The sequence below is a fragment of the Bubalus bubalis genome, chromosome 13, assembly GCF_019923935.1.
Source record: "Bubalus bubalis isolate 160015118507 breed Murrah chromosome 13, NDDB_SH_1, whole genome shotgun sequence".
Taxonomy (NCBI): domain Eukaryota; kingdom Metazoa; phylum Chordata; class Mammalia; order Artiodactyla; family Bovidae; genus Bubalus; species Bubalus bubalis.
Genome location: NC_059169.1, coordinates 55,256,638 through 55,284,576, shown reverse-complemented (window position 1 = coordinate 55,284,576; position 27,939 = coordinate 55,256,638). Strand labels below are relative to the sequence as shown.

The 27,939-nt window shown below is 45.9% G+C and overlaps 1 protein-coding gene across 7 annotated transcripts in view; it reads right to left on the bottom strand.

The window, feature by feature from the left end:
• The window catches only part of TNFRSF19 (TNF receptor superfamily member 19), an 89,796-nt gene that overhangs the window by 17,049 nt on the left and 44,808 nt on the right, over positions 1 to 27,939 (bottom strand). For all 7 annotated transcript variants that reach the window (XM_044927292.2, XM_044927293.2, XM_006070941.4 and 4 more), the window contains exon 5: positions 20,340 to 20,425. In XM_044927292.2, the coding sequence (XP_044783227.2) occupies positions 20,340 to 20,425 (86 nt within the window). The remainder of the gene's footprint in view (positions 1 to 20,339; positions 20,426 to 27,939) is intronic.

Sequence of the window (27,939 nt, the reverse complement as noted above, 5' to 3'; positions counted from 1 at the left end):
GTGCAAGTAAAACCACAAGTTCATCGTGTCAGTCTGCTTTTCAAACATGCTCTGAGTACTGAGTTTCCAAGCTAATGCCCTAAACTGTTTTTTTTTTTTAATTTATTTTCCTTTTTGAACTTAAGAGCATATCAAAAACAGTACGGCTAGGCAAACATTTTTCCTTTGTTGAGCAATGCTGTAACATCTGTTTATAAACACAGAACTTCTGAGCTGGATTCCTTCTTTCAAGTTCCCTCTCGGGCACTGCCCCAGTTACTAGTCCTTTCATGATTTAAACTCAAGTGAATCAAGGCAGAACCCCGAGGCGGCCTCCACTCTGCTTTCTTTTAATACTAATACAGATGATTCATAAATACAGTTCTATTATAAGCACAGCCGGCTTCTGAGAAGTAAACTTTTGTGTCTCTGCTTCCCAATTGCTCAAGTTGGGTGAATCACCGAGGATAAATAAAGCAATACGTAAAAGCCGCAAGCCTGCGGAACCAAAGAAACCCAGGGTACCCCACGGTGTCAGGATGGGTCCCTGATTATGAGACTATGGGATGATGGTTCCCCAGGTTACTGAGAGCAGGAGAGCGGAAGACCCCCACGGAGGACCTCTGAGCCCTCACGCCATCTGCCATTCTGCCTCCATCAATTTCTGTTTCCCTCTGGGCTGCCTGCCCACCACTGCTCTATCGCTATTCTCAGCCTTTACCATGCATGTTGGGAGGAAACCATGAAAAAATGCAAACTGTTCTTCTTGAAGCTGAAGAGGGGGAGGGTGGTGGACATAATTCTATTCACTCTTAAATTGAAAGCATACACATCCTTCACATTTTTGTCTATTCTCACAATCTTATACACAGAGTCTTTCTTTTGTAAGTGCAAGTGCTCATGTTGCTTAGTCATATCCTCTTATTTCTGACCCCATGGACTGTAGCCCGCTAGGCTCCTCTGTCCATGGGATTTCCCAGGCAAGAGTACTGGGGTGGATTGCCATTTTCTTCTCCAGGGGATCTTCCCAACCCAGGGACTGAACCCATGTCTCCCTGTATTGGCAGGCAGGTTCTCTACCACTGTGCCGCCTGGGAAGCAATTTAGATTATTAATAAATATTACCCTGTATTATGAGACATTAAAAAAAGATGATTATAGCCAATACTCCAAAATGGTTCCAATTATTCCATTATTATCTTTTGAATTAAAGACGGAAAGTCCAAATCTTGCAATGAAAACACTGGTGATATGAATCAAAGCCCTTTATTGCCTTATGGAAAGCTTTTATGAAAATATTTTTTCCTGAATTTCTTACCCTAGAAGAGGTATGTGTTTAGAAAAGCAGAAACTTCTTTAAACCACATGCCCATTAGTTGTTATCTCCAACTTTATCTCTGCTCTTAGAAAATCTTAACTAAAGTCAGTGGTCAGTCAGTTCAATCACTCAGTCATGTCCGACTCTTTGCAACCCCATGGACTGCAGCATGCCAGGCTTCCTTGTCCATCACCAACTCCCACAGCTTACTCAAACTCACGTCCATCAAGTCGGTGATGCCATCCAACCATCTCATCCTCTGTCACCCCCTTCTCCTCCTGCCTTCAATCTTTCCCAGCATCAGGGTCTTTTCCAATGAGTCAGTTCTTCCCATCAGGTGGCCAAAGTACTGGAGTTTCAGCTTCAGCATCAGTCCTTCCAATGAATATTCAGGACTGATTTCCTTGAGGATTGACTGGTTGGATCTTCTTGCAGTCCAAGGGACTCGCAAGAGTCTTCTGCAACACCACAGTTCAAAAGCATCAATTCTTTGGTGCTCAGTTTTGTTTATAGTCCAACTCTCATATCCATACATGACTACTGGAAAAACCATAGCTTTGAGTAGATGGACCTTTGTTGGCAAAGTAATGTCTCTGCTTTTTAATATGCTGTCTAGGTTGGTCATAACTTTTCTTCCAAGGAGCAAGCATCTTTTAATTTCATGGCTGCAGTCACCATCTGCATTGATTTTGGAGCTCCCAAAAATCAAGTCTGTCACTGTTTCCACTGTTTCCCCATCTATTTGCCATGTTGTGATTGGACCAAATGCCGAAATAGGTAATTGACTGTTAAGAGTTTGGAAGCGACAGAATGTTATTACCAATCAAAGGGTTAAAGATAAGAATGCAATATCAGTATTTTGATTACACAGAAAAACAATTGCTTATGATTAGGTCTCCTGAGACTTCCCTGGTGACTCAGACGGTAAAGAATCAGTCTGCAATGGGGGAGACCTGGGTTCAATCCCGGGGTAGGGAAGATTCCCCTGGAGAAGGGAATGGAAACCCACTCCAGTATTCTTGACTGGAGAACTTCATGGGCAGAGGAGCCTGGTGGACTACAGTTCATGGGGTCAAAAAGAAGTTTCGGACACGACTGAGCGACTATCACACTTGAGCAGGCCTCCTGATGGCGGAGCAGAAGACAGTGGCAGTGGCCCTTCAGATAAGTTAACATACAGAATAACAAACAACTAGCAGAGCCTGGTGGTAATCGGCTCATATGTAGAGAGCTCATGCATGCTGTGTTTACACGAACCTGATTCTACTGAGTGAAAATTAAAATAGCAAACTTGCGGCTTTTTCTCCTGGGCAGCCTGTCAGGGGCTGTTGCTTGAACTGGAAGCGCTGTAGGCTGATGAATGTAAGCACTTTGCTGCTGAAGGATCAGAGCTCAAATTTTAAAAGGATAGGCAGAAGCCTCCCTCCACGGGCCCAAGTGCGGCATGTGGACATCTGGGGTCTTTATCCTTTTTTCCTTCCCTCTTTTCCTGGCTCTAAAATATACTGCAAGGTGCTGCACACTCTTGGTTAAGAGCTTTGTTGTCAGACTCTGGGTTTGAATCCTGGCTCAGCCACTTACTAGCTGTGTCACCAACCAGCAAATGACGACTTCAGTTTCCTTATCAGTAAAGCCAGGAAATAAAAGTATCTACCTGAAGGTCTGTGAGACCTGAAGGAAGTGATGCACACACAGAGGGTCATCTTGGAACCTCCCACAGCGAACTTCCTGAATTAGCCATCCTTTCTCCTATTATTATTCAGAATCAGACGTTATATTCTAATTGTTATTATGGCGGAATCTGGATGGTCTCTTAAACCAAGTGAAACCACCTATGTAGCAGGCAGGCCACTGAGCACCCTGATGGGATAGCCTGTGTCCTCATCACATGGCCCTGGAGGGCAGGGAAGTGCACAGTGAAGAAAACCAACAGAATTCTCCCCAGAAGTTTAGGTTTCTTACAAAAGACACAGCTGCCACTACTTTTAGCTAAGTGTCTCAAAGGGTCCCTCCCGCCATACGATTGCCCAAAGTAACATTAAGCAATGTTGCCCAAAGAACAACCACGAGCAAAGTAAGTCAACCTCTTGGAATACTGTGAATAAAATGGTAAAGCTATTACTAAGAAGAGCCTGTAGGAAAAAACTTCAGGCAAAACATAAAAATATTAATTGTCAGGCACAAAGACAGCTTGGAGAATACAGAGCAGGAGGGACATGGCAGGCAGACAAGCCATAGGACCTGTATTTGCTGCTCCTTAAAGACACTGGTGGGGAATTCTGAGTAAATGAGGCTCCAGGTGAGAGTCACAACTGACTATGATGTTTGTCCAAAATTTCTAAGTCTTCCTCAAAGGCTATTATTAAACAGTGTTTGTACGGGATTTGGGATGAATAAATGAAAATAGTATGCTTCTTTCCCTTTTAGCTTCTTGAACACTAAGACCATGGTTTGGCCTTATTACCTACATGTGCGTGCATGCATGCTAAGTTACTTCAGTCACGTCTGGCTCTTTGCGAACCTATTGACGATAACCTGCCAGGCTCCTCTGTCCATGGGGATTCTCCAGGCAAGAATACTGGAGTGGGTTGCCATGCCTTCCTCCAGGGGATCTTCCCAACCCAGAGACTGAACTCGGGTCTCCCACCTTGCAGGCAGATTCTCTACCTACTGAGCTACCAAGGAAGCCCAAGAATACTGGAGTGGGTAGTCTATCCCTTCTCCAGGGGATCTTCCCAACCCAGGAATTGAACTGGGGTCTCCTGGATTGCAGGAGGATTCTTTACCAGCTTAGCTACTAGGGAAGGCCCATTACCAACTTAGTGACAGATAAATACAAATAGACATTAAGCATAAATAGTGTCATAAACTTAAATTACATACGAAAGAGGGCATTGATAGGAGATCAAGTCAGTTCAGTTCAGTTGCTCAGTTGCATCTAACTCTTTGTGACCCCATGGACTGCAGCGCACCAGGCCTCACTGTCCATCACCAACTCCCGGAGCTTGAGTTGATGATACCATCCATCTCATCCTCTGTCGTCCCCTTCTCTTCCCACCTTCAATCTTTCCCAGCATCAGGGTCTTTTCCAATGAGTTAGTTCTTCACATCAGGTGGCCAAAGTATCAGTCCTTCCAATGAATATTCAGGACTGATTTCCTTGAGGATTGACTGGTTTGATCTCCTTGCAGTCCAAGGGACTCTCAAGAGTCTACTATAACACTGCAGTTCAAAACCATCAATTCTTCAGTGCTCAGCTTTCTTTGCAGTCCAACTCTCACATGACTACTGGAAAAACCATAGCTTTGACCAGATGGACCTTTGTTGGCAAAGTAATGTCTCTGTTTTTGAATATGCTGTCTAGGTTGGTCATAGCTTTTCTTCCAAGGAGCAAGGGTCTTTTAATTTCATGGCTGCAGTCACCATCTGCAGTGATTTTAGAGCCCAAGAAAATAAAGTCTCTCACTGCTTCCATTGTTTCCCCATCTATTTGCCATGAAGTGATGGGACCAGATGTCATGATCTTAGTTTTTTGAATGTTGAGGTTTAAGCCAACTTTTTGACTCTCCTCTTACACTTTCATCAAGAGGCTTTTTAGCTCTTCTTCACTTTCTGCCATAAGGGTGGTGTCATCTGCATATATAAAGTTATTGATATTTCTCCCAGCAATCTTGATTCCAGCTTGTGCTTCATCCAGTCCAGCATTTCCCATGATATACACTGCATAAAAGTTAAATAAGCAGGGTGACAATATACAGACTTGACATACTCCTTTCCAAATTTGGAACCAGTCTGTTGTTCCATGTCCAGTTCTAACTGTTGCTTCTTGACCTGCATACAGATTTCTCAGGAGGCAGGTAAGGTAAAAATTCTCTTTTTAAGAATTTCCCACAGTTTGTTGTGATGCACACAGGCAAAGGCTTTGGCATAGTCATTAAAGCAGAAGTAGACGTTTTTCTGGAACTCTCTTGCTTTTCTGATGATCCAATGGATGTTGACAATTTGATCTCTGGTTCCTCTGCTTTTTCTAAATCCAGCTTGAACATCTGGAAGTTCACGGTCACATACTATTAAAGCCTGGCTTGGAGAATTTTGAGCATTCTTTTGCTAGCGTGTGAGATGAGTTCAATTACATGGTAGTTTGAGCATTCTTTGGCATTGCTTTTCTTTGGAATTGGAATAAAAATAGACCTTTTCTAGTCCTGTGGCCACTGCTGAGTTTTCCAAATTTGCTGGCATATTGAGTGCAGCACTTTCACAGCATCATCTCTCAGGATTTGAAATAGCTCGACTGGAATTCCATCACCTCTGCTAGCTTTGTTTGTAGTGATGCTTCCTAAGGCCCACTTGACTTCACATTCCAGGGTGTCTGGCTATAGGTGAGTGATCACACCATCATGGTTACCTTGGTCATGAAGATCTTTTTTGTATAGTTCTTCTTTGTATTCTTGCCACCTCTTCTTAATATCTTCTGCTTCTGTTAGGTACATACCGTTTCTGTCCTTTATTGAGCCCATCTTTGCATGAAATGTTCCCTTGGTATCTTTAACTTTCTTGAAGAGATCTCTAGTCTTTCCCATTCTATTGTTTTCCTCTATTTCTTTGGATTGATCACTGAGGAAGGCTTTCTTATCTCTCCTTGCTATTCTTTGGACCTCTGCATTCAAATGGCTAAATCTTTCCTTTTCTCCTTTGCCTTTGGCTTCTTTTCTTTTCTCAGCTATTTGTAAGGCTATTCAATAGAAGATGATTAATAGAAATGAAAACTACTTTCTCATGTATATATTTGCCTGGTTCTACTACCAATATTTAGATGGTCGGCCTCACTGTGAAATTACAGCAGAAAAAAAGGCCAGTTCCATGAATGTGTGATAACTGTCTTGGTGGACAAGGAAATTTGACTTAATTCATTCCTGAGGGTGGATGGTGATGCTCAGTGTGCATCTTCAAAGCCGTGGGTCTCAGCATGGGAAGAGAGACCCTCCTACCTGAGAAGAAGAGGGGTGAAGGGGAGATAGAGAAGAGGAAGCAGGCCGGACCACCACCCGGCCAGCACAGCATTTACAACCAGAAAGACACACTGACTGACGGGAAAGTCCCCCCAATGTCGGGGATGTTTCATCTTAACGTGGGACCTTTTACCTGAGTGTCACTTTCACTCCCACCTGGGGACACTTCAGGGTCAGGAAGTTGGTGATGCGTGTGTTTACAATAAGTTGACGGTGTGAACTTACAGAGGAATGCGGCAGGCTCACATTCTCACCAACACAGCTACACAACAACTACAATCTCTGACTTCAATCACTAACCTGCATGGTTGCAAAAACTGATTTAAAAAAATCGAGCAGAATTCACCAAGTCTCTCCTTGGTGTATGCAGACAAGGGCTTGGTTCCCCGTCCAAATGAGGCTGCGTTTCCACTGTAAACCTCGTCCAACTACGTAAACGGGCCCCTGTAGTGTTTGAACAAAATCCTGGGCAGCCAATCGCCTTCCTCCTGAGAGTGGGGCAGCACCCAAGCGTCCCACCGCTCCATCTGCCACCAGCAGCATGCTCGCCCATGAGAACACATCCAAGATGTCTAGTGAGTTGATGGGCTCTCAGCCACCTAACAAGTAGCACAGTATCCACCAGCAGTGATCTGTTTTGTTCCAAGGTGTAAAGCCACAGTAACATCATTCAGTCTGCCCACAATAATGAGCACTTTGTCTTTCAATGGCCAGAAAATCATGATTTTAGGATGTTCCTTCTCATCCAGCAGGGTGCGCACTGCATTGAGAGTCCTCTTTCCAGATCCCCAGGTCTCTATCCTTTTCTCCCACCAGCCTCCACTTGGTTCCCACTCACCTGCTCCCCACAGACCCCGCCCTGCTGCCAGAATTGGTCCCTCAGGGGCTGCTCTGTTTGTAGCAGTGGCTGCAGTGGACTGAAAGCCACCAGCTTTCACTGTTGCTGGCCGAGAGCCCTGAGGGGCCATGGGCGCACAGCCCACCCTGGTGGGCTCACTGAGCCCCGGCGTGGTGCTGGCCGGAGGGGCGAGGGGCAGCTGGGAAGCAAGCTGCGTCTCTGCTGGGCCTGCGTCCCTGCGTGTGCCGGCCACGGATGCTCATGCCGCTGTCCACGACTGCTACCATCGGGAGTGGGAAGCTTTCCTGTGTTTTGTTTCTTTAAATTTGGTTTGTATGTGCATGCATGCTAAGTCACTCCAGTTGTGTCCGACTCTTTGCAACCCTTTGGACAGTAGCCCGCCAGGCTCCTCTGTCCATGGGATTCTCCAGGCAAGAATACTGGAGTGGGTTGTCATGCCCTCCTCCAGGGGATCTTCCCAGCTTGGGAATCGAACCTGCGTCTCATTGTCTCCTGCATTGGCAGGCCAGTTCTTTACCACGAGCGCCACCTGGGAAGCCCAGGTTTGGTTTGGATCTCATTTCTTAGTACAAAACATCAACGCTTCTATCCAGAAAATGAAAATTAACCATATTCATAAGGCACTGAACTGAACAGCTGTATTTTTTTCTCAGCGGGACAAAAGAAAATTATAGATGGACAAGACAAATAGTCTTCTATGCTTTAAGATATGTGTGTCCTCAGGTGTGCCAACAGAAATGCAACAATAAAACCAAACAAAAACAGGATTCAAAGGCCCTCGGGGGCCCAGCGATGGGCCTGGAGCAACTGTGACAGGAGGTCGGGCAGGCAAAGGGGTCAGCAGAGGTGTTAAGAGAGGGGCTGAGATGATGGATGAGGGCCTCAGGCTCCCAGCAGATGGAAAGGCATCCCGGGAGGCTTGGGGATAGAAGGGACCTGGAAGGCTGAGGTCAGGGGGAGCATCCTGAAGGCCAAACCCAGTGAGCAGAAATAGCCCTGGGCAGGAAAGTCCTGGCAGGGGACCTGTTCCCAGCCGGGCTGCAGGTCCCAGATGCTGAGACTCGGTTAATGACTTAACTAAACTTGGTTTCTGCTCTTCTTCATCTTGCTTCCAGACTACTTGGCCTGGAGATCTATTCCCCACCAGGACTGAGCCAGATATGATCATGCATGTCTTTATGGGGAACAAAAAGAAGAAAGGGCAGAGCAGGTGACTGCCAAAGGAGAGCGGCTGGAGGGGCAGGGAGGCGAACCCCAGGCCAGCACTGCCCACCATTCAACCACAGGGTCGACTGACGACTTCCACCGCTTGTGCCGTTCAGAGAAAGTCTGTGACATGACACCCAGAGCAAGCTCGTCACTTTACATTTGGCAGTGGGTGCATTATAAATAACTGTCTGGTATTTTAATTATGATAAACATCATAATTAATACTGAAAAAATCATAAGCCATAAAATGGCAGCAGCCTGTCTATAGCATTTCTCTGTAGATACAATAAAAAGCATTTTTTTTTCCCTGCTTTCAAGGATGTTTTTCTTCTTTTTATTATCCCCCAGTCCCAGAAGGTCTCACTGTGTTTATTTGACCGATGAAACAATGAAGCTTTGAAACTTCCACACCAAGAAACAGAAAAGACACCATAAAAGAAACACATTATTACGGCCTCGACCATCTGTGCTGAAGGATACACAGGCTCAAAAATAGTTTTGCCTCAACTGGGACTAACGGATGGGGTTGCCATCTGGGAACTGGAACAAAGACATGAGACTTGGGCCCCTGCCCTCCTTGTTCCCGAACAGGACTCCGCTTAACCCCTGCAGTGCCAGGCTGCACTGGGGGCCCAGGACTCCGCATTCCCTTGGAAGGAACCTTGTTCATTCGACCTCATCTACGGGAAAAGCAGCGTCCAGCTTGGCACGCTTGCACCTAAGAACTCTGGCTCCTGGAATCATCAGCTTCCCTGTTATTAGTAGAGTGGATAATTCTTATTTACCTCACTGCAGTACTGTGAATGGAGAAGGAAATGGCAACCCACTCCAGTGTTCTTGCCTGGAGAATCCCAGGGACGGCGGAGCCTGGTGGGCTGCCGTCTATGGGGTCGCACAGAGTCGGACCCGACTGAAGCGACTTAGTAGTAGTAGTAGTACTGTGAAATGATTCTAAGACGATAAAACTCAAGTTACTTCGACCCATTAACTTCTTACTAAGAAAAGAAAAATGTGTATGTCTCTGCCCAGTTTAGCACGGCGGGGCCTAAACTGAGGAGAAAACCTGGATGTAGACTGTGTTTCTTGCCATCCCTGTTCTAGCAGAATCAACCTTGCTCTTAATTTATTCATAATCTTACAGCTGACAGAACTTCTGGTGAAGAACCCAAGTCTGGGTTAGGTCAGAAAGAGCCCATATGTCTTGAGGTTTGGAATGTGCTGCAGATTTAGGACTTCAACCAAGGCTTTATTTCCTGTTTTACAATTGTGAGAATCTGGAGTTCGATCCCTGGGTTAGGAAGATCCCCTGGAGGAGGTCATGGCAACCCACTCCAATATTCTTGCCTGGAGAATCCCATGGACAGAGGAGCCTGGTGGGCTACAGTCCGTGGGATCGTGATGAGTTGGACAGGACTTGAGCACACAGGTGCTCAGGGCTTCTTCCCTGATGGTCCAGCGGTTAAAAATCTGCTGCCAATGCAAGGGACATAGTTCAATTCCTGGTCCAGAAAGACCCCACATGCCACAGTGCAGATAAGCCCATGTGTCACAACTACTGAAGCCCTCTCTCCCTATAGCCCGTGCTCCACGACGAGAGAAGCCACCGCAATGAGAAGCCCACGTACCTCAGCCAGAGAGTAGCCCCTGTTTGCTGCAACTAGAGAAAGCCCATGCAGCAGTGAAGACGCAGCACAACCAAAATTGGATAAAGTAAATGAGAGAAACAGGTAAAATTAATTTTAAAAACTGTGAGAATCTTCAACTGGTTCATGAAAGACTGGGACACAGATCACCTAAATAACTTGTCTGGCAGTTAAGGACTGGGACTAGGACTCAAAAGCAAGCTCCCATAGAGACTGGCTGGCATTAATTTGGAGATGATAGGGTAAGACAGTTATGTCCTTTCAGTGCTAACGAGCATTAGAAGTCAGAGAGAAACTTGCTGCATCTTATTCTTCAGATCAGAATCTGGGGGACTCTCAAGAGTCTTCTCCAATGCCATAATTCAAAAGCATTGATTCTTCAGCGCTCAGCTTTGTGTATGGTCTAACTCTTTTTCAAGTAGGATGACTCCACCTCAAGTATTGTTTTGATTTCTTTCTTAAGTTTAAAATTAAAACACCCTCACTCCTGGTCCTGGAGCTGGCCTGGAGAAGTGGGGCCGACTGGGGCGTCTCTGCTGTGGCTGCTTCTTTGCAGTGACGTGGGGGTGGTGCAGGCCGAGAGAAGCACAGGGAGAGTGGTTCCCTCCAGGACTCAAGACCCACTTGCTGCTTTAAACTCTCCTGGGGCTCTCCTCTTCTTTCCCTCCTCAAAGTGATGCTCCTCCAATGATGTTCCTGGTCAAGAGCTGGTGTGCGAAGGGGCTGGATACACACGCAGGTTTAGAGACAAAAGGACCCCCTCTGTGGGTGCAGCTACGCTTATTCCAGTCGCCCTTGGGATGTGGCCCCCAGAGGACAGAGCTCACACACCTCCTCCCGAGGACAGACGCTCAGCTCTGAGGGATGGAGTCGTTGCTAAGCTCAATCTCTGACAGTCTCTGCATTGGGTCTGGCATGCACCGTGAGGTCGCTTTACGCCACGCTTTTTTATTTTAAGCATTTAATGGGTACACACACAAATCACTGCTCCCTTTGCAAAAGTCCATGACTTAATGAAACAGGCCTGCCGGATTTTATATTTTTAAAATAAACTGTACTTAATCTAACACTCATTTAATTTAGTGATGGCCTTTAACAAACTACAACCTGTTTCTTGGTGAGTAAATATTTAAACCAGCTCATTGACTTTAATGTCTAAAAGAGACTGCAGAGAAAGGCCAAGGAGTTGGATTTACAGCCGACTGAGTAAGGATCAGGTGCTCCTGTTCTCGAGGGGCTGGATCAAAGCCTTCGGCACCTCAAGTTCAGGACTCCCCTGCCTCCAGGCTGCGGCCAGCAGACAAGCTCTTGAAGCATCTCCAGGGTCAGGGAACATGGTCCAGGGACCCGGGGACAGCATTCAGACTGTTCTTTGCTTTTCTTCTCCTTATGTGGAACCATGGCTGACAGACACTTGGGCATTTTATATTGGGAGAAAAGCATGCATGTAGAGCACGTGAGTCTAAGAAACATTTTTCTCTTAAAATGTCTTGATTTTTGTTAACTTTAATGAAACTAGGGCCAAGGAAAGGCAAATATTTGAAATAGCTAAATAATCACTCAAAGCGGCTGCATTCACCAAGCACTTCTTTCTCTAAAGAAGCCAAGACATTAAAGCTGCCCCACTGTTTTCTCAACATTCTTGGAAAACAAGCCATTTGCTATGACAGATTTTCAACGTATCTTTAGAAAACAGTTGCTTACCCGAGCAGCAAATCTGCATTTAAAAAAACCCAGATTAACTATGTGTGATGGAAATCATTTCAAAGAAAGGAGAGCAGCTTTCTGTTTTCAGGAATAGATTCCAACCAATGTGACTGGGTCTCCCCTTCCCCACCCCTCCTGGGTCCAGAGTAATAATGAAAACTGCAATGACTGTAGCAGGTGGTATCAGATAACCCAGGGATCCGTCTGTACGAAGTTGGAGCATGCTGGGTGCTCTGTCTAGGGTCCCCACCCCCAGGTTGGATGCACAAGCCACCCTGCTCTCCTCCTGCGTCTGAGCATCTCTGCCTGCCGTAGCTGCCCCCGTTTCCTGCCCTCTGCCCGGCGGGTGGAGCTGGCAGAGCATCGTCCACAGAAAAGCCTCCGTGGACCCCTCAGGGTATCCTGGGGCCAAGCCCTGGTGCGGGGACCATGCAGGGTGCCCTCGTGGATTTTCACCTCTTGGTTCCCATGTAAACCACTTTCCATGTCCACTCTGTTAGCTTGTTTGTCAATAAGTAAGGAAATCACAAGGAACTGAGAAAGAGAAAGGGAGGAAAGCAGGAAACTGGGGAAAGATGAACAAAGAGAAGAGAGCACTTCCCAGAACCAGCGACTCTAACAAGTGGGCAGTGCAGGGAGCATGCTCCGGATGCCTGGGGGCCGCTCTGCAGTCTGCTCCGGGAGCCAGGGCTGTTTTCTCTGATCGCCCTGTCCTCCTCCTCCTCGCCCTGTTCTGTGAACAGGACAGAGCCGCATCTTGAAGAAGCTGCCCTTCCCTACTGTTCAGGAGGCCCCGGGAGCGCCTGTCTGCCCTGAAAAGAGCCCCCATACAGGGCACACCCATAGGAGCCAGGGCGCCAGTCTCCCGCCCGACACTTGGACTCTTGGCCTGAGGACCACAGACTCCGAGAACATCCCGTGTAAACTGAACCCGTAATCAGCACAGGGTGGCTTTGTGGGCCTGTCCGGCAGAGGATCTAGCAAGTTCTCTGCAAAGTCAGGCCACTAAGTATGAACAAACTCAGGAGAAGAACTCTCTCCTGCAGGAACGGGAAACACACAGATGCAACAACACCACGTGATGCTTCTGAAGCACATGGCTTTGCTATAAATCTTTTGGATTATATACATCTCTCTGCACCTCATTCTACATCACTCTGATCAGATTCAGTGAGTGCTGAGTGTCTGAATGAAGAGTCCTGGGGGCAAGGAGGTAGCAGGAACTGACTTCTGATCCTCAGGGGTTCAGCTGAACACAGGTAGCGGCTAAAGTCACCTGCTCTCCACCACAGGCAACCTGAAAACCCACACGGGTATCAATTTCAGAACACTCCCCATTTGTTTCCTCTTAAGTTGAAAGGAAGTGTTGGTCGCTCAGTCGTGTCTGACTCTTTGTGACCCTGTGGACTGCAGCCTGCCAGGCTCCTCTGTCCATGGGATTCTCTAGGCAAGAATACTGGAGTGGGCTGCCATTTCCTTCTCCAGGGGTTCTTCCCCACCCAAGGATCGAACTTGGGTCTACCTGCATTGCAGGCAGATTCTTTATCATCTGAGCTACCACGGAAGCCCTCCTTTTAAATTGGTTTTCTTTAAGAGGTGTTTACCAGGCACCCTTATTTAAAACAATTTAGCACCACAGGTCAAGAGAGAAAGATATGAGGAAGAAAGAAAGATATGAGAAAGAAAGAAAGAGAGAAAGATACGAAAGATATGCCTTTGCACACATAAGCACCTGTGGGCATCAATCCACTTGCACACTTGGGGATGGGCTCCCGCCCGTGTGGACAGAGCAGTGTGTGTGGCAACAGCCCTGAAGTCCACCTCAAGTCTGAAGTCCGCAGCACTTACTCAAAAATATCACTGAAGTAATGATTAGTATATGAATATACATCTCAAGTGGGAAAAAGTTACATAACTGTGTACAGCATAATTACACCTATTTAAAAAAAAATCAGTAGTATAGATAGAACAAAGAATGAAAAGACCATCAGAATACTGTAATTTTGTTCTATATGTGTCAATGCTGGAAATGTTTTGTTTACGATGATCTCCCCTTCGTCTTTTCCTACTAAACCTAAAAAAATTATCCACTAAATGAGCAAATGAGTTGTTGTTTAGTTGCTAAGTCATGTCTGACTCTTTGGGACACTGTGGGCCATAGCCTGCCAGGCTCCTCTGTCTGTGGGATTTCCCAGACAAGAATACTGGAATGGGTTGCCACTTCCTCCTTCAGGGGAGCTTCCCGACCTAGGGATCGAACCCACGTCTCCTGTGTTGGTAGGCAGTTTCTTCACCACTGAGCCACCAGGGAAGCCCCATGAGCAACGAGTTCTTTTTAAAGTTTATTTTGAAATTACATTTATTTAGAAGATGGTTTGAGTTTCCTTTGGAAAACAGTCAGCCTTTAACAATGAAATGCTTTACTGGTGGAGGACGAAGTCACGTTAAATCCTACAGCGCCACGGGTCAGCACAGCTCGAGACCTCCCGTCTCCCCCACAGGGCGACTTATCTGATGGCTTATCTCCTAGGAATCACGTGGCTTGTTTTACTAAGCCCCCAAGGACAAAGCAAACATCTCGGTTAAACACCCTTAAATAAAAACCGCTTTGAATGTTTTCAAAACCATTTGTTCCAACCACAGTGTTTGTTCCAAATTAAGTAAACACTGCTTAAAGGAAATCACTCCAATCCTGCATTTCTTATCAGGCCCAGGGCAGGAAGTAGTTCTAAAATTTCTTGTGTTTTTCTGTGCTTCTCCTAATGCTGTAAACAGCTGCCCCTTATCAAAGGGTGGAGCAGGGGTTTCTGTGGAAAGGGTGCCTTTATTTACCTGCAGCTCCATCCTCACAAATTAGAATGCTCTGGGTGGACTAATCCATGATGTTCACACACCCATCATTCTGCCAGTGGGAGGGGAGCTTAAAAAACCTTGAGCTGGTTGGGCAGCGGGTGTAGGGCTTTGGGCCAAGGGGCAGAGGAAAGCGGGCGGTCTGGTGTTCTGGCCATCCAGGTCACCAAGCACAGAAGTCCTCTGCAGCCCCATCCAGGTAACCCTCAACCCCCCACCCCCCGCCCCCCAGGGCTAGGGGAGGACTGAAGCCAGCTGCATCTGGGACCCTCCCCGCATAGGGCAGCTCCCAGCCGCCACCTCCCACACAGGGCACACCTAGGCGGGCGGGGCCGTGGCACGGCAGGCCAGGTGCAGTCATCGTTGGGAAGAAGGCTGGCGCTCCTGGATGCAATCCCGTTTGTATCTATCTCCCCTCTGCCAACATGGCACGGTTATCCCTATTTCCCAAGGGGCAAGGGGAGGCTCAAAGTGGTGAGCTGACTTACCTGAGGTAACATCTGCAGTCCAAGGCAGAGCCTGGGCGTGAATGAAGATTCACACACCCACCATTCTTCAGGGGCAGGGAAGCTTAAAGCTCATGTTGGCTGGGCTGCGGGCACGGTGCTTTGGGCCAGAGGAAAGGGTGCCCAGACTTCTCGCTGGTTCCAGGCTGTGTCCCACCCTCAGCTGCTTTTGGATGCCAGGGTCTGAGGACTTAAGACTGGGCCAATATATACAGTTGGAAGGCAGGGGGTTGGATAAACTTCCTTCTAGTTTTCTAAATCAGTTTATAAGGAATGCACGCTGCCACCGAGACACTCTTGGTCACAAATCTGAGCTGCGGAGAACAGACAGCCGAAGCTCCCTCCATCTCTCCTTATGCCCCGTCCAGGTTCCCACACTCACTGCTAGTCTCTGAGCCACGGCCTGTGCTAAACCCCTGAGGACAGGCTCCTCTGTCCATGGGATTCTCCAGGCAAGAATACTGGAGTGGGTTGCCATGCCTTCCTCCAAGGGATCTTCCTTCACCTCTTCGTCTCCTGCATTGGCAGGTGGGCTCTTTACCAGTAGTGCCACCTGGGAAGCCCAACATAAATACACTACCATGTAAAAAAGAGATACCTAGCTGGAAGCTGCTGTATAACACAGGGAGCCCAGCCTGGCGCTCTGTGATGACCCAGAGTGGTGGAACAGGGTGAGGGGAGGGAGCCTCAAGGTGGGGGATATATATATATATATACACATATATATAACTATGAATGATCTGAGTTTATGTATGGCAGAGACAATCACAACACTGTAAAGCAATTAGCCTCCAATAAAAAAAATTTTTTTAATAAAATGTATTTATATTCCTTTAAAATTATTCTCATGTTATTAACACAGACAGTCATCCTTTTAAAGGACTTTAATCCTAAAGGAAATCAACCCTGAATATTCACTGGAAGGACTGATGCTGAAGCTGAAGCTGAAGCTCCAATACTTGGGCCACCTGATGCGAAGAGCCAACTCATTGGAAAAGACCCTGATGCTGGGAAAGATTGAAGGTGGGAGGAGAAGGGGACGACAGAGGATGAGACGGTTGGATGGCATCACTGACTCAATGAACATAAGTTTGAGCAAACTCCAAGAGATAATGAAGGACAGGGAAGTCTGGCATGCTGCAGTCCACAGGGTTGCAAAGAGTGGGACACAACTGAGCGGCTGAATGACAACAACCATAAGCTGCACATTTCAGGCACAGTTTAGGTACGTCTTGTGGCACAGAGGCCCCTATAGACATCACAGGAGATGAAAACAAGGCTCACCATGACCACTGATCCAGCTGGACCCTTGGTGCTCCCGGGAGCCCACTGTTTTCTCCCCTGTCCCCTCCACTCTTGATGACAGAACCTCAGACGTCCGTGCTGGCCCAATCTCTGCGGGCCTGGGTCCAGTCTCACCTGGGAGAGTGGTGCTTTGTGCTCCACACACACACAGAGCCTCACAGGAGAGCCCCTTGCCGGCCACTGGATGCACATGCCCGGGTTTTCGCCTGCCCCTGCCCTGGAGGGGCATGGAGCAGGCACCGCCTCCACCAGAGGGCAACCCTTCTCTGGATCCTTCAACAGACCTTACGTGACACCATTCTCTTGTCCTCTCAGATAAAACAGTCAGCCTGTCTCAACTGGATCGTTCCCTTTAACCTGCAAACAGACAGGTGTTCCTCTCCTGTGTGGAGGAGACCCCTCCCCTGACTATGCTCCCCACGGTCACTGTCGAGGCAGGCTCTGGACCGAGTGACCTACCGTCAGCTCCCTCCTTCCCTTGTACAGCCTCCTATGTCCCCGTCACATGGGCCCTGTTTCCATCACTCATTGAAACAGCCATCAAAGACTTCCCAGGGACCAAGTGCACAGGCACTGCCAGTGCTGGCTGGCTGGACCACAGTCAGCACCCCACGCCACGGAACACTCTCCTTCCTGGCGTCCCCCTCTTTGGGCTCGCCCTCCCCTGGCTGACTCTCGGGTCACAGATGGGGCCACCCTCCCTGCGGCTCCTGCACCATCACCTTAGAGCCGAGGGTCCTCCCAGGTGGGACTGACCGTCACCAGGTGCGTCCAGGTGTGCGGCGTCTGAGTGGCCTGACAGCTCGCCCCCTGCACTGTGAGCTCCATGAAGGGAAGGGCTGCGCCCATGTCTGCCCCATGGTGGGTTCGCACCTTGTAGATACCCAAGTATTTGTTCAGCAGGCAAGCGGGAAAGGCGGAGCTCCCAGGACGATGGTGTTCACCTGCACCTGCCAGATTCGCTCCTTCAGGAGCCTGAGGGGCAAGCACACACCCCAGGAGCCTGCTGAGAGCGTGGGGAGGCCAGGAGGCCTAAGCAGAGCCTGCAGGCTGAGAGAGTAGCCACAGGGAACCTCCTGCTGCGGCGGCTGCAATCCCCAGACCCCAGGGCTACCTGGGGTCTCGAGCAGGGGCTGCTCCTGGTTTGGGGAGTCCAGTCCCCCACCACCACATGCACCCCTGAAACGGAGCCTGTCTCTGCAGGGAGCTTCCCAGAGGCCACCAACTTCACGCTTTGAGTCTAAATAACACAGGAACGCCTCTGGGAAAGTCACTAAAAAAGCAGTTGTTCGTGGATGAGTGCAAAAGCCTGAAGCAGGAGAAACGAAAACATGAGGCGCCTTACATAATTTTCCCCAAAGACCTCGAGAACTCTTTTGAAGAGATTAGCCGCGTTCTGGAATTATTCCCAAGAACTGTGCCAAATGCAGCAAACATTCCTTTAAAGAGATAAGGATTAAGGCTCACTAAAGACCACCAGACAGCTGTTTCACAATTTGAAAAGCTATTAGCAGTGTGCGCTGCATTTCTGGCTTGGAAAAAAATTTTATTTTTTTCTTTGCTTTCTAAAAAGTCTCATACTAGAGAAATATTTTATATATATATAAATATTTTATATATATATAAAACTAGCCAATTTTCTTTTCAAATGATCACTTACTTAGGGCTTTACAAGACATTAAAAGTTAAATGTGAAATCTATGCTTAAAGGCTAATTTATGATGTCCAAGCTTAGCCAGATTCCCAAAGGCAAACAACTCCAGTGCCTCAAACATGACTAAATCACATTAAATTTAAGCCCAATAAATTAAAGGGAAAAAAAAAAAAAACAAAAAACCTAGGCCTTTCTAACTCTATGGGCAATATCAATTTCTTCACTAAATCTTTTTCTGATAGTTTTGGATGAAGGGGATAATCTTTGCCTTCTGGACAGAATGATGGCTGAGCTGAGCCATAGGCAAGACCAGGCTGCTGCCTCATTTTAACTTTTAACTTTATATTGGGGTATTGTTAACAGTGTTGTGATAATTTCAGGTGTGGACAGCAAAGGGACTCAGCCACACATACACATGTATCCATTCTCCCCCAAACTCCACTCCCATCCAGGCTGCCATATTAACATCGGGCAGAGTTCCATGTGCTACACAGTAGGGCCAGCAAGGCCCATGTGTGTACATGTCCAACCCTAACTCCCTAATGATCCCTTCTTCCCATCCTCTCGTTCGTGCCCAGCAACTGTAAACTCATTCTCTAAGTCTGTGAGTCTGTTTCTATTTTGTAATATGTTCATTTGTATCATTTCTCTTTAGATTTTTCATATAAGGGACATCATATGGTATTTCTCCTTCTCTGTCTGACCCACTTTACTTGGGAGCTGTGCCATTCTAACTGGCAAGAGGACATGTCCTTTTCTGAGCTATGTAGCACCTCTCCTAAGCTGGACTTTTAGAGTTTTCCTTAGATGACGAACAGTAAAGCAAATAATACAAGAAAAAGTCAACATGGAATGGATGACATCAGCCAACAGGGGATCAACTGGGCGGCTGGGGACTGCACAGAGACAGCAGGGCGTGCGGGGGAGAACATAGTGTCTGGAGTTAGACCCGCGGTTGCCAATTACCAGCCAACAGCGGAGAGTCATTAACCTCTCTGGACCAGTGTTCACACTGATGACTGTGAGCTGATGATGAGACCCTGAGAAAATTAAGTAAAACCAACTGTGACCCACACAGAACAGACATTCAATACTGCATCTGTTAACTGCAATGAATTATCTGGTGAACATTTACCTATTACAAAGAGAGGGGTCAGCGGCATTTCTATAAAAGAGTCAAGCCCTTGGCCTTCCTGTCACTTCAAACGTAGAAAGGAATGCATTTTGGTAAAGGACATAATAATAGGGACTTCAAAATTCCATAGCATTCTCGGAAACAAAAATACCATGCGACTTTATCAAATAATGCAGTAAATTTCAATTAATTTAAGGGGGCTTCTGTCATGAAAAGAAGTAAGAGGTCAGATCCTGGGCATGGAGAATGACATCAAAGTAATCCCTAAATAAATAAATGTCTGTATTATGCTCCCCGAAAGGAAAGAGCAACACCCATTTGAGCATAGTGTCCTCCTCCGACCCCCTTCCTGGACCTTGCTGCACCCCCCCAGCTCAGGAAAGCCCTCCTCAGCACAGACAAGCCCACCCCGAGCACACCTAGGGGGTGGCGGGGCGCCCACCCTGACTCCTCTCCTGGCCCCTTGTTAGTGGGTTTTCATTGCTGTTGTTGTTCAGTCACTCAGTCGTGTCTGACTCTTTGCAACCCCATGGCCTGCAGCACGCCAGGCCTCCCTGTCCTTCACCATCTCCCGGAGGGGTTTTCACCAGCCAGATTTATATTTAGGATTAAGACGAGTCAGCAGCCTCTCTTTCCTAATCAAAATCAATGCAGGTTGATAACCTGTAACAAATACCTTTTATATCTAAGAAACAACATGGTCAGAAAGTTTAACTCATTAATATTCTCTCTACCAACATGCAAACAAGTTTTCTCTTGTTTTGCAACCCCATGGACTGTAGCCACCGGGCTCCTCTGTCCATGGTCTGGGGACCAGGAAGGGAAACACGCAGACTCAGGGGGCCACAGCACAAAGACAGGACACATCAGGCAGAATCTGGACCCCTAGTTAATTGGAGTTGCCCGAGTCATCATCTAGATTGAACGATAAGAGTCTGGAGGGAACAGGAGTAGCAACATGTCTGTATTTCCCTTCGAGGTTCCAATCAGTGGACGCAGTTTGCTGACTGAGACACACACAAAAGGGCTTTCTGTCCTGCTGGACACCTGACAAAAGACTGTACCCTCTAAGCCAGCAGTAGAGAGAGACTGTGTTCCATCTGCCAACTGGAGAAAGCTTTTACAAAGGCCCAGAGCCCCTCTCTGCGTGCAGGGCATGACTCACAGTGCGGCTCGTAGGGGGGTGGAGGGTCTCCACAAGGCACACACTCCATGTCTTGAAAACCAACAAGTTTTGTCTTTCTGTAAAACCTAGAAGAGAAAGGAGAATAATCTTTGTGTTGCTTTTTTCATCTCAGCTCACAGATGCAGCAAACAGATTTCTGTCATAAATTACTGTCAGTCTCCATTACCAGTTCTATGTTCAAAAAAGGTTCTCAAAGGCTTAAATGTTACAGTATATTTTAGACAGGCACAACTTTAGAAAGCACTCTGAGCATGCCATGGACACTTAAGAAATGACAATTCACTCAATGTGACTTTGTAGATTCTACTCAGCCCCACTTTTGTACATGGAGGTGGGGGGGTGCGCCAAGAGGGAATATGAAATCTGGATGTTTCTATTGTTGTTTAAATGACAAAATACCTTATGCAGTGCTAGTTTTTAACCTTTGAAATTCAGAAACCAAAATGCCACGCAAACCATAGGAACACCAGGAAAATGTAGGCAGATACTTGTACAATCTTGATACGGGGACACCTTTCTAGGAATGAGAAGAAATCCAGGAACCAGAATAGAAGAGATTAACAGTTTTGAACACACACACACACATAAACACACTCACACACACATGCATGCACAAATACTAGAGACATCTGAAGAGCAAAAACAAATCGTCAACATAATTCGTGGGCAGAAGAAAACCGGAAAATAGTTCTAATCACAGCATTGTCTGTAACTTAAAACTTAAAAATCATGATGATGATAGTAAACATGGGACATCTCTGATGGTCCAGTGGTTAAGAATATGCCTGCCAATGCAGGAGACACGGGTTTGATCCCTACCCTGGCAAGATCCCACATGCTTCGGAGCAACAAAGCCCCGGGGCTACAACTATTAACACTTGTTGAAATTAGAGACAGCCCGCACACAGCAACAACGACCACGTGCAGCCAAACACAAATTAAAATAAATACATAAATTTTTATAAAAGTAAATCTGGCAACTGAAAAACATGCAAAGAACATTAATGTTGCAAAGAACATACCATAATTTTAAAATTTCATAATTTAAAAAGTTGCTCAGTTGTGTCCGACTCTTTGTGAACCCATGGACTATACAGTCCATGGAATTTTCCAGGCCAGAATACTGGAGTGGGGAGCCTTTCCCCTCTCCAGGGGGTCTTCCCAACCCAGGGATTGAACCCAGGTCTCCCGCATTGCAGGCAGATTCTTGACCAGCTGAGCCACAAGGGAAGCCCAAGAATATTGGTGTGGGTAGCCTATCCCTTCTCCAGCGGATCTTCCTGACCCAGGAATCGAACCAGGGTTTCCTGCATTGCAGGGGATTCTTTACCAACTGAGCTAAGAGGGAAAAGTTGATGAAATTAAGACCTTTAAAAAATTTTAACATTAAAATGTTTAACCTCATTACTAATAAGCAAGTGCAAACTGCAATGAAAATATACTGTTTTGAATTAGAAAACTGGGCACCTGTTGGCACACACCTAGGCAAAGGGGCACACGTGTGCAGTGGGAATACAAACCGCTGCTTTACAGGGCAATTTAGCAACAGGCCTTCAGAACTCAATAGAACAGTTTACATCCTATCCAGTAATTTCATGTTTTGAAATTTATCCTCAAAAAATAATCAATTGGGGGAAATTGGATGTAAATAGAGAAACCACAGCATTGCTTATAAAAGAAAAAAACCCAAGAGGCCTGGCCCATACCCAACAGCAGATGTGACCTCAGCTGTGGTGGACCCAAGACTGTGGAATACAAGGGGGCCTTTAGAAACCACAATGCAGGTCTACATACCTATTTTTTTTTTTCAATTCATGAAATACCATTAACTGAAAATGAATTGTGAATAATATAATTCTAATTTGCACAAACATACACTTTGGTATAGATTCTTTCAGATTATTTATTTATCAATGCAGCTAAAGACATTTATGTGTGTAAAGGTGCATTGTAAATAGCTTGGTATATTATACACCAAATATTAATAGCGATTATTTCTAAATGGTGGGGATTCCAGTGATTTTTATATACATACATATACATACATGATATATGTAGGTATATACACATGCATTTTCCGACCTTTCCATGACAAAAATAGCGATATGGAGAATAAACTACAGATCAAGTTTATAGAGACAGGTAGATGCAATTATTTTGTGGAATTGGGTTATTTAGCAAATCTGCATGATTTGTGGTTGAAGCAAAATCTGCATTAAAACTAGATAATTAGACCAAATGTTCAGACTCATCCAGTACCTGCTCAACCTTCCATTTTCAATTGATTGTGAATATCTGATCATAATATGGTGACTTTCCACCACAGTTTGATAAAAAAATATTTCTTTTGGAATTTATAAGGTAAAAGTCAAAGAACAAAGTTGGAGGAGTCACACTTCCTTGTAGAAGCTTGCAGAAAATCATCTGACCATGCATGTGCGTGTTCCCTTCTGCGCTCTCTGTTCTGTTCTGCGTGTCTGCATTTATGCCAGCATCACACTGTACTGAAAACTGGAGTTTGTAATGTGTTCTGATATCAGGAAGTGTGACTCCTCCAACTTTGTTCTTTGATTTGTACTTTATAAATTCCAAAAGAAAATTTTTTTTATTAAATTGTGGTGGAAAGTCACCATACTACAATCATTGAAGCAGATCTTCACAGTCAAATGAAAATGGAAGGTTGAGCAAGTACTGGATGAGTCTGAACATTTGGTCTAATGAATGGCTCTGGGACAGTCTCTTCAACAAAAGGTGCTGGGAAACTAGATTGCAACATTCAAAAAACTGAGGTTTTATCCTGATTCTACACCAAATAAAAAATTAATTCAAAATGAATTAAAGACCTAAACATAAGACCCCAGACTGTAAATTCCTATAAGAAAATACAGGAGAAGTTTCATGACAACATCTGGTAATAATTTCTTGGATACGACATCAAAAGGCATATAATAAATAGGCAACAAAAGCAAAAATAGACAAGGAGTATATTAAATCTGGGACTTTTGTATATCAAAGGATACTACTGATGTGATATGTACTTATTACCAAACTCATGGAGTGGTATATAATAGATATGTACAGCTTCAGTCAATCATACCTCAACAAAGTGGTTAAAAATGTCACAACCAAAAAAAAAAAACTTTTGAATTTTAGTAACAGTTTCTTCGGAAGTTAAAAAAAAAACTGAGACAACGAAAAGAATGAAAAGGCAACCTATACTATGGGAAAATTTATTTGCAAATCATATATCTGATAAGGGGTTGATATCCAGAGTTAAATAACTCCTAAGCTGTGGTTTCAGAGAAGGCGTTGGCACCCCACTCCAGTACTCTTGCCTGGAAAATCCCATGGACGGAGGAGCCTGGTAGGCTGCAATCCATGGGGTCTCTAAGAGTCGGGCACGACTGAGTGACTTCACTTTCACTTTTCACTTTCATGCATTGGAGAAGGAAATGGCAACCCACTTCAGTGTTCTTGCCTGGAGAATCCCTGGGACGGGAGAGCCTCATGGGCTGCCATCTATGGGGTTGCACAGAGTCGGACATGACTGAAGTGACTTAGCTTAGCAGCAAGCTACTGTTTTTCCATTAGTCATCTAGAGATGAGAGAGTTGGAACATAAAGAAGGCTGAGCACTGTAGAATTGATGCTTTTGTATCATGGGGTTGGAGAAGACTCTCAAGAGTCCCTTGGACTGCAAGGAGATCAAACCAGTCAATCCTAAAGGAAATCAACCCTGAATACTCATTGGAAGGACTGATGCTGAAGCTCCAACAAGTTGGCCACCTGATACAAACAGCTGACTCACTGGAAAAGACTCTGATGCTGGGAAAGATTGAGGGCAGGAGGAGAGGGGGATGACAGAGGATGAGACGGTTGGATGGCATCACCGACACAAAGGACATGAGTTTGAGAAGGACAGGGGAGCCAGGAGTGCTGCAGTCCATGGGGCCACAAAGAGTCAGACACGACTAAGACTGAACGAGAACAACAACAAAAACGTACTTTGCGAGGAAGGGGTGATGCTAATCCCTTCTTCACAGAGTGGTCTGGTGATTAATCATCGAATCAGTACAGCGTGCTTGGAAAATGTCAGCCATCCCAGTTACTAAAAGCAGCAAAGAACTGGCAACGTGGGTTCCTCTTCCAGGGCAGGGCCCCAGGCCCCCTCAGCAGAGAAAGGTGGGTGGGGCCGGGGCTGGAGGCCATGTGGCCCCTTTTGCAAAGCTTTCACAGGCCCTGCACAACATTAACTGACAGTAATGTCTGTGATGTATTTAGTGCTTACTGTGCCCTAGGCACTCTGCCAGGCTCTGGACATTAGCTCTATTCTTAACCCTTCCATCAATGCTACAGGTTGGCAGCATTACTACATGATATATACATCAGTTCAGTTCAGTTGCTCAGTCGCGTCCAACTCTTTGCAACCCCATTAATTGCAGCATGCCAGGCCTCCCTGTCCATCACCAACTCCTGGAGTTCACCCAAACTCATGTGCATTGAGTCAGTGATGCCATCCAGCCATCTCATCCTCTGTCGTCCCCTTCTCCTCCTGCCCCCAATCTCTCCCAGCATCAGGGTCTTTTCCAATGAGTCAACTCTTCGCATGAGGTGGCCAAAGTATTGGAGTTTCAGCCTCAGCATCAGTCCTTCCAATGAACACCCAGGACTGGTCTCCTTTAGGATGGACTGGTTGGATCTCCTTGCAGTCCAAGGGACTCGCAAGAGTCTTCTCCAACACCACAGTTCAAAAGCATCAATTCTTCCGTGCTCAGCTTTCTTTACAGTCCAACTCTCACATCCATACATGAATACTGGAAAAACCATAGCCTTGATTTTTACATAACTGACTTATTTAACTTAAAGAGGTTTTTGGTTTTTTTTTTTTTTTGATGTGGACCATTTTTAGTCTTTGTTGAGTTCATTTCAATATTGCTTCTGTTTCATGTTTTGATTTTTTGGCCACAAGGCCTGTGGGATTTTAGTTCCCTGACCAGGGATTGAACCCTGCACTAGAAGGTGAAGCCTTAACCACTGAACCACCAGGGAAGTCTATATTAGATGGATGACATTTTTATAGGTGAGAAGAATTGATGTCAGAGAAATTAAGTAACTGGCTGGAAGCCACGACCATACTTGGGAACAAGGGCACTGACTTTCCCTGGTTGGTCAAACTGTACCTGGAGGACAGACTCTCCACGCCAGGGTTCAGAGGGGCCAAGCCCACGGTCAGGTCCCTATCCCAGTAAGACCATGGCTGCAGAAGCTGGGCGTGGCAGCAGGAATAAAAGTGCCCACCTTGTGCCAAATCTTGGCATTTTTCTGGAGGTAATACACAATTCATTTATTTTCTTTCTTTTTTAAAAATATTTACTTATTTGAGTACACCGTATCTTAGTTGTAGCATGTGGGATCTAGTTCCCTGACCATGGATCAAACCCAGGCCTCCTGCATTGGAAGCACAGAGTCTTCGCCACTGGACCACCAGGGACGTCCCTGTTTATTTTCTTTGCGCCTCAATTTTCCTGTCTGTAAAGCACGTGTGAACTATTTGCCTCTTTCACACAAACACAGTCAAGCTGGGTGAGCATTTTGAACATACCCAGGAAGACCTGTGTACAAGTCACTCTGTAATTGTTGCCTGCCCCATACCTTCATGCTGGCTTAGAAAGGATGTGATTTTAAACTAATCATATAAATAAACTATGAAACACTATTCAAATATCTACTCATTTCTAACTGGAAGCATTTATTTACAGGATGAGCAAACATTGCGGAAACTAAAGCTGTGGTTTCAGGTGGCAGCAAATTTGGTGGAAGATGAAGAAGCACGTCTGGAAGGAGGCTCGGGGGAGGCTGGATCCTCTCACAGTCCAGCAGCTCACACCTGGGGTCCCTCCAGTCCCACAAACAGCGAGTCCTGGGTCTCCAGGCACTGCCCACCTTGGGCGGCAGCCCCCGGGGACTCCTCTTCCCCCTGCTCCCACACCCGACCCCAGTGAAGAGGGCAGAGGTGCAGACTCGGTTTTGTCAGGACAGGAACAGAGATAAGACAGGTGTTCAGTTTCTATCCCTGCATTAGATTTGCACAAGGTCAAAACTTGGCATAATGATACTCAACAGGTATCAGTGCCTTCTGAGATTACATTACTTTTTTTTTAATAACAGACTAGGGACATCCCTGGTGATCCAGTGGTTAAGACTCTGCACCTCCAATGCAGGGGGCATGAGTTCGATCCCTGGCCAGGAACAGCTCTCACATGCTGTTCAGCACAGTCAAGAAATAAAAATTCATTAAAAAACAGAGTAGATTATTAAGATATAATTCACATACCATGCATTCCATCCCTTTAAAGTAAACAATCTTTAGTATCGACACATTCACGGAGCATTCATCGACACATTCTGTGGACTATTTTAGAACATCTTCACCACTCTAGAAAAGAAACTCTGCTTCCTTGGCAACCACAGCCCATTCTTTTCAATCTTCCCCAGCCACTAGCCCTCAACGGCCACTAATTTACTTTCTGTTCTTTAGATCTGCCACATCTGGACATTTCACACACATGGAATCACACAGAACGGGGTCTTTTGTGATTGGTTTCTTTCACTTCGCATCATGTTTTCTGGGTTCACCCACGTTGTCACCTGTATCAGTAATTCATTCCTTTTACTGCCGAACAGCATTCTGTCATTAATTCATTAATTACACTCCATTTTGTTGATCCATGGATCAGGTGAAGGACATTTGGGTCATTTCTACTTTTTACTATTACGTATAGTGCTGTGAACAGCTGTGTACAAGTGTTTGTGTGGCACGTTCTCAATTCCCCTGGTTATATACCCAAGGGCAGAATGGCTGGGTTGCAAGGAAACTCAATGTGTAACTTGTTGAGGATCTTCCACATGGTTTTCCAAAGCAGCTGCACCATTTTACATTCCCAATTTCTCCAGTCCTCACCAATACCTGCTATTGTCTGTCTTTTGGCTATAGCCATCCTTGTGGACACAGAAGCAAGAATACACAGAAGAACTGTACAAAAAGATCTTCACAACCCAGATAATCATGATGGTGTGCTCACTCACCTAGAGCCAGACATCCTGAAGTGTGAAGTCAAGTGGGCCTTAGGAAGCATCACTACGAACAAAGCTAGTGGAGGTGATGGAATTCCAGTTGAGCTATTTCAAATCCTGAAAGATGATGCTGTGAAAGTGCTGCACTCAATATGCCAGCAAATTTGGAAAACTCAGCAGTGGCCACAGGACAGGAAAAGGTCAGTTTTCATTCCAATCCCAAAGAAAGGCAATGCCAACAAATGCTCAAACTACCGCACAATTGCACTCATCTCACATACTGGTAATGTTCAAAATTCTCCAAACCAGGCTTCAGCAATACGTGAACCATGAACTTCCAGATGTTCAAGCTGGTTTTAGAAAACGCAGAGGAACCAGAGATCAAATTGCCAACATCCGCTGGATCATCAAAAAGCAAGAGAGTTCCAAAAAACCATCTATTTCTGCTTTATTGGCTATGCCAAAGCCTTTGACTGTGTGGATCACAATAAACTGTGGAAAATTCT